At 41.4% G+C, this 19,079-nt stretch overlaps 1 protein-coding gene across 1 annotated transcript in view; it reads right to left on the bottom strand.

Annotated features, from left to right (window-relative positions):
• Nucleotides 1-17,386: 17,386 nt before the first annotated feature.
• The window catches only part of SH3GL2 (SH3 domain containing GRB2 like 2, endophilin A1), an 88,813-nt gene continuing 87,120 nt past the window's right edge, over nt 17,387-19,079 (bottom strand). Inside the window, exon 9 of the mRNA XM_063421605.1 lies at nt 17,387-18,365. Coding sequence (XP_063277675.1) covers nt 18,166-18,365 — 200 coding nt within the window. The 3' untranslated portion in view covers nt 17,387-18,165. The remainder of the gene's footprint in view (nt 18,366-19,079) is intronic.

Raw genomic sequence — 19,079 nt, 5'->3', positions numbered from 1 at the left:
TGAATGAAAATATGGACATGAGCTGACAGTGTGCACCTTCAGCCCAGAAGGCCAGTCCTTGGTCTGCATCTGAAGAGGTGTGACCAACAGGTGAGGGGAGGTGGTTTTCCCTCTCTACTCTGCCCTTGTGATTCCCCACTTGGAGTGCTGTGTCCAGCTCTGGGGTCCTTAATACAAGAAATACATGCATCTGTTAGAGCATGTCCAGAGGAGGACCCGTGAAGATGATGAGAAGGCTAGAGCTACTCTCCTATAATGACAGGCTGAGAGAGCTGGATCTGTTTAGAGTGGAGAAAAAAAGGCTGTAGGCAGACCTCACTGTGGTCTTTCAGTACCCTAAAGTGCCTCATAAAACAGGAGAGAGACATTTTATATGGGCAGAGAGTGACAGGAAATGGGCAATGCATTTAAACCGAGAGAGGGCTGGTTTAGACAAAGTATCAGGAAGAAATGCCTTACTCAGAGGGTGATACAGCATTGGGACAGGTTGGCCAGAGAAGTTTTAGGTGCCTCATTCCTTGAAGTGTTAAAGGCTAGGTTAGGTGGGGCTCTGAGCAACCTGATCTAGAAAAATGTGTCCCTATCCATGGCAGGAGAGCAGGAACCAGATGATATTTAAGGTCCCTTCCCAAGGCATTTTATGATTCTGTGGTTCTGTATATTTCAATCTGGGTCTAGAACGTCTTGCTGTCTTGTCACATCTTTAATTACAACATACCCAAGAGCCTATTGAAAATTGTTTGCTGAAGCTTATTTTTCTCATAAAAATTATGACTTATTTAGTTACAAGCTGTCTCCAGTGACCTTTCTCTTACAATACTGAGTCAGAATAAAATACCTGAAGAGAGTAAAAGCTTTAAATATTTTTATAAAGCTAGAAATACTAGTTTTTTCAGGGTTTTGTTTGTTTGTTTTTTCTGCTGAAACCCAGGAAAAATGGCATATAGAATGCATAAGGAAGAAAAAACAGCAGTCATTTTGCTTCAGTGGAACACTTAAAAACAAGATAGCAGAACACTGAATCTTTTCACTCTCCATTGTGGGTCAAAAGCATGAATTTAATGAAGAAAAGAAAAAATTCTCCAGTGCTGAGACATTTACATGTAAGGAATTAAAATTTACATTTATATGTAAGAAAATATGTAGGCTTTTCTTACGAAAAGGGAGAAAATATTTTGAAGCAAAGTAACTTCTATTCTTTGATAATAAGAAACCCATGGGGGAAAAAGAACACCAGATAACATGACATAGATGAGTTGACTTGTTTATTAAGTGGAACAAACCAGCAGGATAGACTGTGTTAGGTAAAGGAGTGTGCACTCATGTGCACATGCACAGAATTTTGTGCTAAAATGCTGAGGATGCAGAAAAAGTGACACTGTCTAGTGGCTCCATGATGGGCTCTGCCTGAGGGCTTGGCAGACAATGTCTTAACAGTTGAATTCTGAATGTTCTGTTTCTTCATGGTGCCAGATGTCCACATACCAGCTTCCCCAAGCTCTTATTGCTGGGGATGTTTATAGCCACATGTTGTCTCAAATGTGTGGTGTCTCAGTGGTGTCACACTAGGCCTTCCCAGATGTTTCAGGGATTGTTCTCCTGGCACTTTTTGATGCATGGTCCATACTATGGCTCATTCCACTCAGTTCTTTCTTGCTTGCCTGCCTGTCACCTGCCTGTCACCTACCTAAGCTTATTATGCTTAGGTACCTTAGGGAAATGGTTACAATAATCCTGCAGCATTTAAAAAATACTTTGAGACAAAAATATTTGGAAAAGCATGAAAATTTAAACATCTTATAAAAAGGATTTGCTTCCAGCCATTACAAGATATTTTGCCATCTGCACTGTCCAGAAGTTTTGAGAATCTATCACAGCACAGAATATTCAAATAATTTGGCATTGAGACTGCACATTCCTTGGAAACGCTGTGTTTTGTAAGCCACATGGGTTTAACTGTAAGGAATTTCCTTAGGTCTTTAGGAACAAAGAACAAGCTGATTGGTGTCACTAATTGGTGTCACTAATGATGCTTTGAAAGGACTAAGGAATAAAGACAGCAAAGATTGGTTGCTAGAAGGGATTTTCCAGAGCTCATCAACAAAAGTTTTCTACTTTGCAAATTCATGATACTTGCAAGGAATGTGCTGACACTGTCATGCCTGGAGCAGAGCTTGTAAGCCTTCCCTCCCACAGCGGTGTGCTGGTGGAAGTAGAAGTCTGTATCCATGGAGCTCTATCCCCACTCTTGTGTTCTTCACTTATTTTTCTGTTCCAGTAAGGACAAAAAAACCCACCCTAGTTTCTTTTTGTCAGACTGTTTTGTTTTCTTTTTAATTAATTCTAAATGGTCAAAATGATAGCTAGGAATAGTGGAAGTCTAGGAAAAAATGTGTCTCTGTATGATGCTGGACAAAGACACATTCTACAAAGCATTGACAATGATGATGACATTTGGCACTGATGATGATGACATCTCGGGTGGAGTCATGCAGGGACATATGACAATGATTTGTTATCATTGCCCCTGTACCTTTGTCATCAACTGTCTTTTCTTACTTATCTATACCAAGTTTCCAGTGCTTAGTTTATGATGCCCTTGCTTTGTGTACTCTCTCCTTCTGCATGTGGGCATAAGGTTGATATGATTACAGTAGAGTTATGTAGATAGTTTTAAGATTTTTCATTACTTATTTCAGCATTTTTAAAAGGTATTTTCATCTTTGCTGTTTATCAATAGTATGGGAAATATGGTTATTTAATTCATGTTCTATAAATAATTATAGATTGGGAACTGTGATATATATTATATAAAGGTATGTGTGTGTCTGCTCAACCCGCACGTTTCACGAACTTCTGGAAAGCACCTCCCTGATCTTCCGGGTTCCAAAAATGGAAGGTGAGAACGACTTGCCCCTGCCTACGTGCAGCTCAACTCATCGGGACTCGCAACGGTCAAACGCTACGTGCCAGCAAAGACGTGCCAGCGAGGACTTACATCGGTCATCACACACCTCTACGACAGTTACTCAAAGCAAGGACTAACTCTGGACATTAGCAATTGAATGTGCCCGGGGACCCTTTCGGGATTTAATGTAAATAAAGTTAATGGTCGATGATTAGAGAAACAATGGGAGGAAAGTTGCCGAGAGGGAAACTAAGGGTATTTAAGTTGGGCCTTTAGGTGGGCAAGTTTGTGAACCCAGCTAGAGACACCGGCTGCCAGGTCCTGTGTCTCTGGGGTCACCCTTGGCTCTACTTTTCCCGGGAGAACTTCAGTCAAGTAAGTTTGCTGTTCGTGGGGTTCGTATTGTTTTGTTTTTATTGTTTGAAATTGTTATAATTTGATTCTAAATTTTGTGATTTGGATGTTAATAAACCAAACTATTGAATTTGGCAATAAATTTGTCCTGGCGTTTATAACAATAGGAATAACTTTCAGAATGTCCCTGGAGAAAGCAACTTTACTCCAAAAAACACATATTGTTCCTTATTTTATCACTTATATCTGGCAGTCAAGTTACAAATTAGTTAAATTCTTAGACAGTATTAGTTCCCACACCTCCTCTTATTCTTCATGCATTTTTAGAGAAATAAAAAAAAACCCACACATATGAAATTACCTTATGCTCACATTGAACACTGATACAATGTTTTCAGAACACACTCTGTAAAAAGAGGTTTTTAATCACTTATTCCTCAAGGGCTCAAATATAAACTGGATATAATAAAAATTCTGCTACTAGAAGGAACCTCAATTAATATATGTGAAATATTCAGGGAACTTCAGATGAAAGATGCTATGAACTGTCAAAATTCTCATGTTCTAATGCATTCTTTGAGACAGTTTGGTCTAAAGTAAGGAACTCTCCTTCTAGCTTAAGGCTGACAGATGGATTTTATGACAGTTTGTTCTTGAATGAACAGTTTCAGAAGGTATTCAGATTTTTCGGTTTTAATTTTATGTTTTCTGAAGGTGAGTATCTGTGATGCTATTATTATATGAGGCAGAAGGGAGAAAAAAATCTAAGTTTAAGTGTGTGTGTGTCTGACTGAAATAATAAAGTTTTATGTTAGAATGATCTATAGTGAGGTGACAACTAAAATTATACAGGACAGATTGGTGATGTGGATGCTATTCAACAATTTTACTGGACTTTTCCACCCTTAGGTGTGTTTTATTAGCCAATTCTGAAGGTCAATGTGGCAAAAAAAAGGCTTGCATTATGAAAATGTGACAGATGAAAGTAAGTAGGGTGAGCTTCAGCAATTTCCACAGCTTGGGCTTTTGTGTTGTCTCGGGAGTTAAAAATCCTAATATTCAGGTTTTGATGATATTGAAAAAGCAGACTTTCAAAATTGTCATTTTATAATAGCCATTATCTGTAGAAGTGTCTACGTCTCTTAATAGTATCCTTTAAAATTTTAAATTTCAGAAAGACAGGGTACCTATTTAAAAGTTAGTAACACTAAAATTAAATGTCAGGGTGCCCTCTACTGTCTCACAGTCGTAGCACCAAACAGTAACAAAACTGAGGCATTTGTAATGCACCACGGTCCAAAATACGAAAGATCGACTGCTGCATTTCATTTCAAACAACTTGCACTCGTCAAAAATAGATTTACAACCCTCCCATGTCTTGAAAAGGTGGTGGTACCATAGGCTGCATGCAGCTTGAAGAAACAGACTGTCTTCTCCAGTGGCTGCTGAGTGCATGTCAGAATGAACTGCAATGATAATGCACCAACAAGGCTGCAAGGTTGTGCATCATCAACTGACATGCTTTCCCGGGAAGCAAAATGCAAACCAAGCATGTTCTGCTAATTTTTGTACATCTTGTGAAAACCTACAAGTTCAGCAAGGATTATGAAATTCCTGCTTCTGCACAATTTTGCTCCCCACAGGAGCTGTGACAAAAATGGTCTGCTGACCTGTGTTAAGCTTAGAAAAAGATGGACAGTTGCACACTATTAAGAGGGAGACGAATATCAATTAAAAGAAGATGCCTCAGATATCAAGTGAAAACTTCTTGTGCAAAATGGAAACACTTGCTCCAGAGTAGCAGAAGCTGATTGCTGACTGTGAGCATGCAGTGTCTGACATGTGGAGGAAGACTTCAACACATCTGTGCTTCCAGTTTCTTCCAGGGTTTTAATATTAATATTAGTACTAGTACTAGTACTAGTACTAGTACTAGTATTAGTATTAGTATTAGTATTAGTATTAGTATTGGTATTGGTATTAGTATTAGTATTAGTATTAGTATTAGTATTAGTATTAGTATTAGTATTAGTATTAGTATTAGTATCTCTCAAAGTATGCATAAAAGCCAGATAAGTAGACTTGTTTCTCAATACTTCTCTTCATGCTTCAATATTGCAGAGAAGCAGGAAGCAAGAGATTTTCTTGGGTTACAGGTAATTTTGTAATTCCATGAAGTTCCTTTAGACATAAAGAAATTAAAAATGTGCAAGCTGGACATTATTTATTACTTTTTCAAGCTGAGAATCAGAATAGAAAAGAAGCACTGATGCTTGTTGTAGTATTACTTGACAGGTCCTCTAACATGAAGGTGTGGAGAGCACAGGCCAATTTAGCTGCACAGTCTAGTGACATGGTAATGTTCTGACCTCCAGATAACTATGAAATTGCAGTGTATTAACAGTTCTTTGTTGACAAACAACATCCTAGTATTCAGTGGAAGACACCTTCAGCTTAATTCTGTTTACAGACTCTAAGCCGAAGTTTAGAGTATGAATGCTTTCTAAATATTCTTAAACTTTCGAAATTAAAATGTCTTGCCTTGAATAAATGCAAAACCTTTTGTTCTGGCTTGATGAATATAATAGTTTTACAAAGAAAACAACAGCTTTTTTTCTCAAGTCTACAGTAAACTCAGTAAACTCTGAGTGGTTTATGTACGTTCATATCTATCCTCAACCACTCTGTGAAATATGGAATAACTATCAACCCTATTGTACTGCTGGAGAATCAAAACTAGATACCCAGACAACAATTCTCTGTCAGCATGGGAAATCAATGCTGAGTTCCATCCTAGAACCTAAAACTGATCAGCTAGCATGTGACCTGCTGATTTTGGGAATCCCATGAGACACTGCTAGACTTCCAGGCCAAAGCAAACAGTAACTTCATGATGCTCCAAAGTGAAAGCAAGGAGCAGTTTCTGGGAGAAGAAATGCTGAGGATGTGGTGAAATGATCTATAATGTCCTGCCTCTGGAAGTGTACTCATTTTTAACAGCTATTTCAGATTTACACATAGCCAAGATATTGGTTCTGCTCTGTTGTATTGGACCTTATCATGTACCAGGCTTTTTATCCTCTTGATCAGAAGTGTTAAAATGATGAGATAAACATTCCATCTGCCTTCTATCTACTTTATATCTGTAGTTTGTTCTACTCCTGGAAGATGACACTTTTAAAGCACCTGCTTAGAGGAATTGCAGAAACTGATCTGCTGCCTTAGCACCACACTTCCATATCCCCCACAGAGGAACTGGGTGCAACATTTGATCTGAAGATCACTGTGGGACTGATGAAGCTGATGCACCTGCAGCTCCCTCTAGACATCACCACTGATGTGTGGACACATCACACACTGTGTGGTCAGTGTGCTTGCTTGGGTGCCTGCCCGCCCAAGCAGCTTCATGTCAGGAGACACTTTTGAGGAAGGTTGAGGCATTTACCATCCGTGCCTGTCACTGCAGCATATGGTACTCATGTGGGGCACAGGCATAACCTGGTGTAGCAGGATGTGGTTCACTGGCTCTAAGACTCTCCTGTGGGAGAGGCATCTCCAGCAGCTGATTGCTGTCGTCACTGGATAGAAGTCACAGTTGGGTTTTATTTCCCAGAGGGAAGAATCCAAGTTTTATTGGAAGAATCCAGAAGGGACAACGGGCAAACCTCTGGAGCTCGTGGCACAGATGAGGAAGTCCTATGGAGCTGGAAGGATCAGTTGCATCGACAAAACTTTCATAAGATTCTCCAGTAGACCCACTGGTGGGGTGAATACGGTACAGGTCACCTTCTTCTTTTATTTTTGCATTTTAATCTAGGGGAAGAGAGGGAGTGAAATGGGATTAACATCCACCATCTGGGAGCAGGAAATTTATTTCCAAGTTCTGAATACCCTGATTAACAAAGAGAAATCTAAGTTTTCTAAGGAGAATTTAAAATCTTTTGTTCATTGGGCTTTTAAATATTTTATAGGTGTGTCATGGGTGTCAGTTTCATCTTTTGAGTTTTGGGGCAAAGTTAGGAAAAGATTGCATGTTTAACAGAATAAAGGGGATTTTTGGGTGGGAGAGTTTACTTGACATTTAGTTTTATATATGAGGTGGTGAGGATTTGGGGAAGAGTTTGGGACTCCAGTTATTACCCCAGTTTTTGTGGTTCACTCCTCAGGTTCCTAAACCCTCTTCCCCATCTGAGAAGCAATTGGCAGGTGGTTGTCACTGTTCAGCACAGGGTTGCTGCCATCTCCCTGATGCCTCCCGAATCTCTCTCTCCCTTGGCCAGGACAGCAAGGGCCCTGCTGCCCTGGATCTTCCCCTCAACCTCTCCTCATACCCAAATCCCTGGTTCCAAATCCCATTGTTTCTAGCTCACAAAATGGTGCCGGTAATGTGGCCATCCCCGCCATTTTGTTCCCCCCATTACCAGGTTTTCCTGCTCTTTCCTCACAAAATGGCTGCCTTCCCACCTCTCCTCTGCCTTTCCACCGTGCAGGTGTCCTCCACCGCGCCCAGCCTCTCCTCCTCCTCTGCATCATCATTGTGTGTAACTTCGACAGGGTCCTCCCCCTCCATCAGGAATGCCCCCTCCATCACCGATCCCTCCTCTTCCCTTGACTCCTTCCCTTCCATGGCTGGTCCCTCCCTTGCGAGTCTGCCCACTCCCAGTTCCCACCCCATCGGGACTGGAAGTGGCTATGATGGCAACCAGCAGGAAGCCCCCTTGTTTGCTGGTGGCCCTGCTGTTGGGCCCCACTGGCCAGCTGGAGGCTCTGCACCCCTGTCAACAGATCTCCCTTCTCTGCAGAGGGGAGACCCATATTGGAGCCCAACATCAGCAGCTCCATCAGCTGAGTCTCCAGAGCTGCTGTTGTCGAGAGTGGGTGGGTGCGGACCTGGGGTGGGGGTCTGGGCTCAGCGTGGTAGTCGTTCATATATGAGAATGTGGAAGAGTTTGTGGAGAAGTCTTTTAGTCCTGGGGGGGTGGCCAGGGGGAATCTCCACCCAATTTTGGTTTTGTGTGTTCTTTCAGTATAACAAATTTGGTGTCTGGCTGTGGTTTTGGTTAGTTACTTCTGGCTTTATACAGATTTTGCTGCTCAAGGTTGCCTAATGGATTTTGCTGCTCAAAGTTACCTAGTTTACAAACATTAAAGGATGATACAAATATGGAATGAACAAAAATTTATGGAATGAGCAAACATATGGAAAATTTATAGAATTTCTGTTATTGTTTGTTGTTACTGATAGACTTAGTAATAGCAATCTTAAGTTCTTTTAAATGCATCCTTGTTAAAATACATTAAATGTTAAATCAGAGTATTGTATTTTACTTTATAACAGCAGAGGCTTTATATTTCAGCATCTTTTATTTGACTTAGAAGTTTTGCTAATCCTGCATTCCATTAAATTGACTTCTAGTTTTGCTTTAATTTTATATTAGTAAACATAAACAAAGTTAATATTACTTTGCAATTACCTGTAAACTAAATTTTATATATCAGATATATATAAACAAACTTTGTTGTTTGTTGGAGTTGCCTATTTTGATCTAAAGTCTTTTTAAGTGCATTTTAAATTTTCATGCCTACCACCACTATGGCAACATCTGCAACAAAACCAGCACTCTTGAAGAAACCCTAAGAAGAAGAAACACAATCTAAGACTGGCTTTCAAAAACTCTTTAAAAGATTAGAGACTGCAGGGTTGGCTTTTACCTTTGACTGTAGCAGATTCTTAAGTTTTATTCATTGTTATTATTGAATTGTTTTTGTTATCTTGTTGTGTTGTATACTTGTAAAGATCCATGGCAGAAGCCTTCTTCTTAATTAAACAGAAAGGGGGAGTTGTGGCACCCTAGGAGAATTTGCCACTAGAGGATTTGTTGATGTAAGAGAAATGCTTTTATTATATGGAGAGAAGGGCCTCTCTGCTATGGACCCTTGCAGCAATATATCAATACCTTTTAGGTTCTGTTACTCTGTTGGTTCATTAAGTTGATGTAAGCTTATGTCACCCTGGTTCCACCTGTTTTCCATGTATGTATGTTCCTGGAATGTTCTCCCTTCCTTTGGTCCTCATTGGTTTCCGTATCCCGCCTATCTACCCTAGCATCCTCTATTGGTTGTTGTCCTGGTTTGAGGGGGAGGTGAGTTTTCCAGGAAAGTTGTGGGCAAACCAATCGGTGGTCAGGTTTTATGCTGGCACCTGGAGTAGCCACTGAGAGGTCGGACACGCCTCTGAGGACACAAGGAGTTAAAAGCAAGGACTTCAGAGGGATTGGCTCTTTGGTTTTGGTGAGCACACATCTCTCCCCTCCCCCCTCCCCCCAGCTTGCGGGGCTGGGTGGAGGAGGGGAAAAGCCATACGGAGCCTCTTCAAGATGGAAGGGTGGAAAACTGTGGAGGTGCCCTCTGTCCCCGTTCTCCTCTTCCCCCCCCTCCTCCCCCCCGCCCCCCAGAGAAGCTGCCACTTCAGAGCTTGGGAATTGGTATTGGCAGCAGCTGGCAGCGAAGAAAGAGCAGGGGGGAGAAAAAGTTCCCGGCTGTGTAGGGAAGTGCCAAGCCTGCGACCCTGCTGGGAGTCAGAGACTTTTAACTCTTTCTTGGCAGAAGAAAACTTTTTCCAGACGTGGATTCTCTTGGCTGGTAGTTTGAGAGAAGAGAGAGAGACAGCCTGGGACTGAGATATCAAAGGAAGATGAAAGGAATCCCAGATGGGCAGAGATGAAGAGAAGTGGCTTTTTGGGCTGGACTTTCCTTGCATAATGTTAGCCATAGACTGAACCTGAGTCTTTTTGAACATAAACTGCATTTGGATGGATGCAGTCGGCTCAGCTTTGCTGCAGTGACTGGCACTGTAGGAGTGGAGCGAACAGAGAAGAGAGGGGGAGGGTTTGGTGGTGCCCTCTGTCCTCAGGGGAGATCTCTGTTCTTGAAACCCTCGGCCCCAGGGGAAAGATGGGGAGGGACTGCTGTCCTGGCATGAGACTTAGCCAAGCATCCTTAAAAGACCCCTCTATGCAGTTTTGGCCCATGGACAGTGGTGAGAGCACTGGACATGGAAAGGAGAGTGTCACCCTGGCAGACTTCTCCGGGTGGTGCCATGGGTGACATGGGAACACAGAAGGGGTAGACCCGTGTTTCCTGGGGGGCAGTCTGTGGTGCAAGAGAGACTCCTCTCTCCCTTGCTGAATTGAAGATTGGTTTTAGTGAGTGGTGATTGTTTTGACTGAGAACCTAGGATTTTAGTCTGACTGTGGAAGAGTAGAAATTGGAAGAAGAGATGAAATGTTCTGGAAAGTTTTCATTTTTGCTTTTGTGTGTTTTTTTCTTTTCTATTTCTGTTCTTATGTAGTTTAATAATTTTTTTTTTTTTTTTAAGTTTTGTCTCTGCTCTGCTCTGTTCTTGATCACATCCCACAGTAGCTGTTAAGAAAAACATACACTCATGGGTGCACTAGCATCTGGCCAGTGCCAACCCATGACAGTTGTTATCCTTTACCCCTCCCCTGTACCCTCAGACCATTGGATATGATGCTGTGCTCCACCCCCACTTGCCCTATTCTTAAACCTATACCCTCGTCTTGATTTTTCTGTCTCTGGACCCCTTTGGTGCAACTTCAGTAAACTCGACCAGATCCCCACACACAAGACCCTTCCTGCCTCTCACGTGCTGACTTCTGCATGTAGTGTGTGGCTGTGTGGACAGTGTGCTTGCTTGTGTGCCTGCCCAGGTGGCCTCGTGTAAGGAGACACTTTTGGGGAATACTGCAGCATTTACCATCCACGCATGCCACCACAACAGATGTGTGGTGATCTCTATCATCAAAATTTAACTGCATACTGCACTGACTTCTACTTGTAGAACTGGCAGAGGATTATCTAGCTTATCAATTGCAAAGGGTCACAGATGAGTTTTGCTAAGATTAGCTGCTTCACAATAATAAATACAAAAGCTTGAGGAACTTTAGAAACAAAACCTGTCATGGCAACTGGGCTAAATAAAAACTCAATGGGCACTTCAAGAAACCAAACTTTAAATAAAGGCATTTCAAATACATGTTAAATGTTTGAAACTTCGCCAAGCTATTTGTGGAATTCTTCTTATGCAGTCAACTTGGTGCAATTATGCAAGTTGTATAATGTCACATCCACCATTAGATGCCTCACTACCCCTCAAATACTTCAGATAGCCATTATAGCTGTAACAGTCGCTCAAAGTCATAGCGCATAGCATATACCAGCCAACTTTTATAGTGCTATGATTTTACTATTTCCAACAGAATCAAACGATGGTCTGCCTCTCTTGAAAAAAAAAAAAACAAAAAAATTAAAAATTGGGAAAACTGCACTTCCAGTGCAGTTATATATGTTCAAGACTTAACCAGACATGGCACCGAGCAGCATTATCTAATCATACCTCCTCTGAGAAGGAGGTTGAATTAGACTCTACAAATCTAAATTTTCCCTTGGTTCTAAGAAAATTTGCTTCACCACCTAACATGAAAATAGATTACATACTTACCGTACTCAGTATTTAAGAATCTTGCCATCATTTCAGCATCAAAGTGTTTTAGGATACCATGGTCAGCTCTACATACAGATAAGTGCTACAGCAATATATACAATTTATTATGTGATATAAAATTCTCTGAGGTTTTATGTTGTAATATTCAAACTGATAAACTCTGTCAGACCAGGGAACATGAGGCAGGTGGAACACTTAATGAATGACTAGGCCCAGACAGCTGTGTTCGGTGGCCCAGTGATTAGACATGAATGGTGTACACCAGTGACCACTGGTAATGGGTCCAATCTTGCTCAACTTGTTCATCTTCATTAAAGTAGGGCTGGAAGAGGGTCATGAACACAGCCAGAGGACTGGAGAACATCTTCTACAAGGAAAGGCTGATAGAATTTGGGTTGTTCAGCTTGGAGAAGGCTCTAGGGAGATGTTATTGCAGCCTTTCAGCTATAGAAGAGACTTACAGGAAAAATAGAGACAGACTTTTTAAAAGGGTCTGTAGAGATAGGACAAGGGGAAAGTGGTTTAAACTGAAACAGGAAAAATCAAATTAGATGTAAGGAGGATGGTGAGACATCAGAGGAGATTGCCTAGAGTAGTTTTCCCATCACTGAAAATGTTCAAGCTCAGGTTGGACAGGGCTCTCAGCAACTTGATCTAGTGGAAGGTATCCATGCCCATGGCATGGTGGGGGCTTGGAACTAGACAGTCTGCAAAGAGTCCTTCAAGCCCAAAACATTCTATAACACTCTGATTTCATTATTAATAATTTGGAAGATTAGGCTGTCCATAACTTTGCAGATGATACAAAACAGGGAGGAGTGGCTGGTACAGAGGGTTGTTCCGGAATCTGGAGGGACCTGAACAGGTGGGAGAAATGGGCTTCATGAAGCTCAAGAAAGCGAGATGCCTTTCAGAGGTCTTTGTGGTGTGGAAGCACAGCACAGCTAACAGGGAGCTATAGAAGGTCACTCTTGCAGCCGACAGAGGGTGGTGTTGGTGCTCACTGCAGTGGGAGGTGAAATGGGAAATAGCTGCGGGGTGCCAAGTCCATGGCACTATATGCATAGTCCGGGGATGTGCAGCCCCACAACGCTCTGGCACAGGGTCCCTATTTGAAGTCATGCTTTCTCTCTGCATCAGTCATCACATCCTTAGCAAACCTCTTGCATAACGTTGTAAACTTCTGGTCTGGGGTGAGACAGAGTGACTATGGGGATCATTAGAAATGCTACTAAAACAGCTATCTTGGTGATGTGCATTACAGCTAGTGCTTACTGAAGGACCTTGCTGCCCACACATGACATGCCACAAGTCAGGGACTGTTGAGGGACAGGAAAGTCCCTAGATAAGCACTGTTGATGGTGGTTGGATAAACTGCAGAATCCTCTAGTTTCAGACAGTGACCCAAAAAGTACCAGTTGTATCTGCAGGTGCTGGGAAAGCAGATCTTGTCAGAGAGAGGCCCAGCCTCTCCTGGAGCCTCTCCATTCACAGATGAGGAGAGATAGAGGACCTTGAGCCTCTTTATCTTTCCCTGCATTGTTAGTGCATCTTTTCAATTCTGTGTTTTACAAAAGGTGGAGAGAAAGACAGAAGTCCTAAGCACTGCACAAGGGAGAACAAGAAGAATGATGCTGGCTGCCATTACCCCACCAAATGAGCTGTGGCCCAGGAGATGGCTCTCACTACAAAGACTTCAGCTTGTCCACTGTTTGCCCTAGTGGCACCTGGAAGGGGGATGTTTTCTGTGAGTGTCTCAGAGCTACCAGAGCTTTCAAGAGCCAGGAGCTCTAGGAAGGTATAGCAGAAGTTGCTGTTTCTTTGACTGCTCCACTGTGCTGCATCTCCAAGGAAATACTAACAAAAATAACTTAGAAAATGTCTGTACATTACTCTGAACAACAAGAATATGTATGACAAATCTGTTCCCATCTTCTGCAATACATTAGATCAAATTCCAAGGAAAAACAGTAAAGTCTTTTGAAACTTTCACCAAGTCAGTACTTGAACTACCAGACTGCTAGAAGTTTAAAAAATATCAAATAAAATTACAGAACATTCTAGACATTCTGAGCTTAAGTCTAAGACAGCCTACTGCGCTTTACAGAAAATGAAAAGTATGTATAGAATGTACTTGCTTTTAAACAGCGTTACCCAAGTAATGCCCAAATTCATTGTGTCGTCTGCCTATCACAAAGTCAGCCTACTCTCGTGCTGGGAAGAAGAACCATTTCCACTTACCTACACGCTCCTGAATCCTTGCCTTCACAAGATACGAGAAGTTTACGTTACATTCTGAAGCAGAACGATTACTCAGCGTATAAGTGGCCATAAAGATTTGCAGGACCTAGAAGTGTGAATACCTTCTCATAGCCATTTTGTTAAAGTAGTCCATGTGGGAAAAGCATGACTGTCTTGAAAGGGAGAATTGTCTGTAAACCAGATCCAAAAACAAATTCCTGATGTGACTACCATCTTTTTTCTGGAGGGGGGGAAGAGGTTATTTTAAAAGAAGAAAAACCTCATATTTTCAATCACTTCTTTATTTAAATGGAGAACTGTTCAGGGAGCTGTTGGGATGTTTTGCTATCTTTTTCATGAAGATTAACTCTGCAGTAAATAAAGCAGGCTAAGAACCTTACAGTTCATCAGAAAAAAAGAAACCAACATCAAACCCAAAACATTTAGCTATATTTGGCAGTTGATAGCTCAGTGCTGGCAGTCTTCCTAATTTCCTCTGTGAGGGGCAGTTCTGCAGCCAAGTTTGGTAACTAGGAACCCATGTCATATTTTTATAATATTTCTGAAAACATACACAAGCAGGATGACAGTAAGTCTCCCAGAGGAAAAGATTGTATCCATCAACAACATATCTTATGTGATTCTAGAATGAAAGAGTCACAGAGCTCCATAGGCAAAGCTTTGAACTACCTCATGTGCAAAAGCAAACACCCTCCTGCTTTTCTGATCACCCTCTTTGTCCTATTACTGAGGGTTTAGATGCAAACTTTTGTCAGCCCTGGTAATTCCTGTCTTAGCCAAGTCAGTTTTTGATCCTACCAGCTCAGGAATAAAGCATTCTTTAGGTATTACCTGCAGGAGATGCAGAACAGAACAATAAGGAAGCGTTAAGAATTGTGCAACATGTGAAGACCGGGCCTATGTCATCATGATGACTACTCTGTACAATCCCTCTGGTTCCAGTGGTTGAAAGACACTACCATTCCCTACACCTTAAAAACCAGCTGCCCCTCATGGTGGGGCAGCACTGCACACCAACACCTCTTTTGCTCTAAATCATGTAAATTTGTCTCTGAGGCTGTTACCCTGTGGTTGCATGCTCTCTATAAATGCTACAGAATAATCTGACAAAACAGGTGTGCCAGTGCAATATCTGTGACTGCTAGGCCTTGATAATTAGCATAATTAATAGTTCTGTAACTGTTTATAGTAATACTAACTAACAGCAACTGTAGTATGGCACCATTAATGCACCTTTAAAAAGGTTTCAGGTCCATTGAGTCTGAAACAGATTTCTTCTAATCACTGACAAAAACTTCTTTAGTGCCCAGCCACAGGATATAGGACTGAACTGTAATAAAAAGTTACAGGAATTGTATTTGTATCTATATTTTTTAACAGCTTCGGTTGGAAGGGACTGTAAAATGTCACCTAGTCCAAGGCCCCTGCAATGAACATCTTCAACCACACCAGTTTGCTCAGACTTCTGTCCAGCCTGACCTTGAACTGAGCCTTGAATGAGATGCCATCTCTGAAAGACTCTTCTATTCTGTCAGTCTCTGTCAATTTGCACCGGGATGTAAACATGTGGCAGAGAGCAGATGAGATGGAAAATAAGAGTGAGAAACACTCTTAGCAAAGGGAACACCAAGGCTGAAGAAGGATGAGTGGAGACCGTGACACACCAGCAGATGTTCACAATGAGTTCTGTGCTAAACTCACCACTGAAAAAGGGGAAAAAAATGAGGGGGAAGCAGCAGAGAGGAATTTTTATGGACATACTGTACACCTACAAGCACCCATGCCAGTGATCAGCTGGTGGGGAGGGTCAGGAGTGAATTGGAGCTTGGAACTGGGACAGGAAAAGTCAGGTTTTTTGTTCTCACTGCACAAAAAGACTTGAATTGGTTTAAATTAGTTTTCTCCAAGTCCAGTCTGTTTTGCCTGTGACAATATCGCTGTTTTTACTTAAAACCATAAATAAATTGTAAGTTATCAAGTGTGGAAACCTTTGAACCCCTCAAGGGAATCCCTTGAAAAATATACCATAGAGTCTCCCCACCTAGGCTGAAAGAAAAGACTTCCCCCATGGTGCCTTGTAACACTATGTGATCTGCCTCAGTTTTCATTTCCCCATGTGCCCCTATTTCTCGTGGATTCTCCTTTCCCTGTTTCCCACTGGTTGTGGTATCCCCCAGTGGCCTGCCCCCGAGTCCCCTACAGGGCCCTGCCCCTTCCCTTGCCCTCTGTACCGGCCCTGTGCCCTCAGACCATCGGTTTCTGACCTCCCACTTAACCACTGAGCACCACATGGTCCGGGTCTTTCCTCCCTGATGCCTCCAGCATGCTGGAATAAACCTTCCCTGGAATTCATCATAAAGGCCCTTCCTGCTCTCTTTGCCCAGCCAGCCTGGTGTGTGTGGTGTGTGGACTTGACTGCTTTGCCTGAATGCCCACCCAATTGGCCTTTCCAGAAGAGATGCTTATTGAGAATAGGCAGCAGCAACCACCATTTAAATCCCATGTTGCTACAACAAAGCCTTTAAGCTTCCTTAGCATTGTGGACACCAGGATTCTTTGATAAGAAATAGCCTGTATCTACTGGACTGCATGCTAGTTATTGAGACACTAATTTAATGTGGCCAGTGTAAAGTTCATCCTGCTTATAAAGGCCATTATATGCATTAGATTTATTTCACTGAAGTAAAATGATAATGACAGAAAAAAAAAAAAAAGAGATATTTTGCATTTGCAGGAAATGAGGAATATGCTTCCTAAAATAAAATTCTTGTTATCTGAAGTTATCAAAAGAGATTATACAGCAACAAAGCAATAATCCACAACATTGTTCTAGTTACTCTTTCAGCATTTATTTGAAATAACAATACTTTCCATGATATAGTTTATACATTAAGCAGTAGGGAATTGTCTTCATTTCACATCATCCAGTACTGAAGTGGCACATTCGAAGCAGCACATAAAACCTCTGATAGAGTCTGTACAATTTAGATAAATAGAACTCTGGATAACTAAACTAACAGAACTTCTGCAACTGTTACCAAAAGAATGTCAAGAAGCTAGGCACAGCACTGTACACACCAAGTGCAGGAAGGAGGAACACAGGAGAACCAACTAAACAGATGGGAAATGTTTCTTGTATATACAGCCACATGTCTTCAGTTGCTCAACAGAAAAATAACATGTTTTATTTTGTCCTCATTGAGGAGAGAGTATGCACAAATGATGTTCAAAGAACACATGGCAGACAGAAACAAATGAAATGAGGGTTATGTTTGGTTGGTTACTGTATTCCTCAGTGAATGAGTTTACAAAGGATATCTGGTGCTTAAGCAGCAAGGTTTTGTGCCAAGACTTGACAAGAAACATTAAATAAATGCCAGTTTTATTCCCCATCTTGCCCATTTACTGGCATTTTGGTGAGCATGCTAAAAGTTCCTGAAGGGCAAATTCAGGTGGTTTGTGGTCCAACATTTCTACTACAGGAATCCCCATTTCATAGCTTACAGTTTACCTCTGGAGGGAAATAGGCCTTTTAACAATAATTAAGAATATAAAACTTAGCAGAGAGCAGCAGGACACACAGTACAGTGGTTCACTTTCTGCGAAACCAGAGGATCTACACTTAAGCTCTCTCTGTGAGAACAGCCAGCCAGTTTGGTTGGAAGATACAATTCTGGTTAGTCAATGTTAGACCTGTGTGAACTGTATCATTAGAAAGGGAAAGATGTAATGGCAAGAACTTTTCCCTCGTTTTATAGAGAACTAAGACTGAAAAAGTAATACAGTGGTGATAGGCATTATCTTCCCAACACCACCTTCACTTCCTGCTACCTCACTATGAATTATCAGCTTTGCTTGCCATCATCTTCCCCATTTCATCTCACTAATGGCTCTGGTACTACCAGGCCTGCACAGTCAATAACCTAATCCACGCTGTGCTGGCTCTGAAGATACAACGCATCACCACCACATAGTATGACAACACGTAAACCAAAGATGCTCATTAGGAATTGGTAACTAACCACTGCAGTTTGCACTTGTAAGGTGTAAGAAGCAGCATTTTGAAAGCAGTGGTACTGACACAGCTATCTGTGTCAGAGGTGGTGGGTCAGCATTCCTAATTGGGTAATGGAACGAGAATATCGACATAATTGATGGGGAAGAAACCTGACTGGCCATGAAGCATCCCCTCATACCAGTTTTCATCAATCTGGTTAGTGAGGGTAATAATATCACCCTCTTTAAATCCCAGCTCCCCTTCATTCTCTGGTTCAAAGTCATACAGAGCCCGGCAGCATGGCTGATCCATGTGAACACCTAAGGAGGAGAAACACAGAAACAACATGATTAAAAATCTCAACACTTAAGAGTACCCATTTTACTGCTGTACCTGTGACAGATATTGTTCCTGTTTCTTTTATCACTTATATTCTGATATAAGTGACATTCTTCAACAATATTTAAGAACGAAGCTATAGTCAAGCCCAGATCTGAAAGCACAATTATGAACAATTTGAAATCTAATTTTTATCTCTTTATAAAACACAAAAAATTAGGCAAAAGCCCTAACATATTTTCAGCTTTACTGGCAAAGGGACGCTTTGTCTATTTACCTCAGGTAAGTAGTGTAAGTGGTAGCTTAATACAACAGTGAAGATATAACTGTGTGTTTGCCCTTTATTTGGAAATTTCACTGTACAGCTATATCACTTTATATGCTCCTAAGCCTCTGAATTTTAGTGTCGTGTTTCCAAAGACTTTTATTCCCCATTCCCACAAAACACTTTATTGCAGGATCATCAGGATAGATTCAGAAAAAGTTTGAAATTGAGCGCTTTCTAATATGCTAGATCATGAACATCTGACCATAAACTCTTTAGGATGGCTAATGGATGCTATTTTAAGTCATTGGTTTGATCAGATTTTCATATGTTATATGAAATTAACAAATATGCTCCCTCTTCCCACCCCCAGAAGTCTCTGTAGCTTCAAGCCTACCAAAATCAAAATTGTCACTGGTCAAAATATTTA

This window comes from Prinia subflava, chromosome Z (assembly GCF_021018805.1).
Source record: "Prinia subflava isolate CZ2003 ecotype Zambia chromosome Z, Cam_Psub_1.2, whole genome shotgun sequence".
Taxonomy (NCBI): Eukaryota; Metazoa; Chordata; class Aves; order Passeriformes; family Cisticolidae; genus Prinia; species Prinia subflava.
Note: the sequence above shows the minus strand (reverse complement) of the source record. Positions and strands in the feature narration are given on the sequence as shown.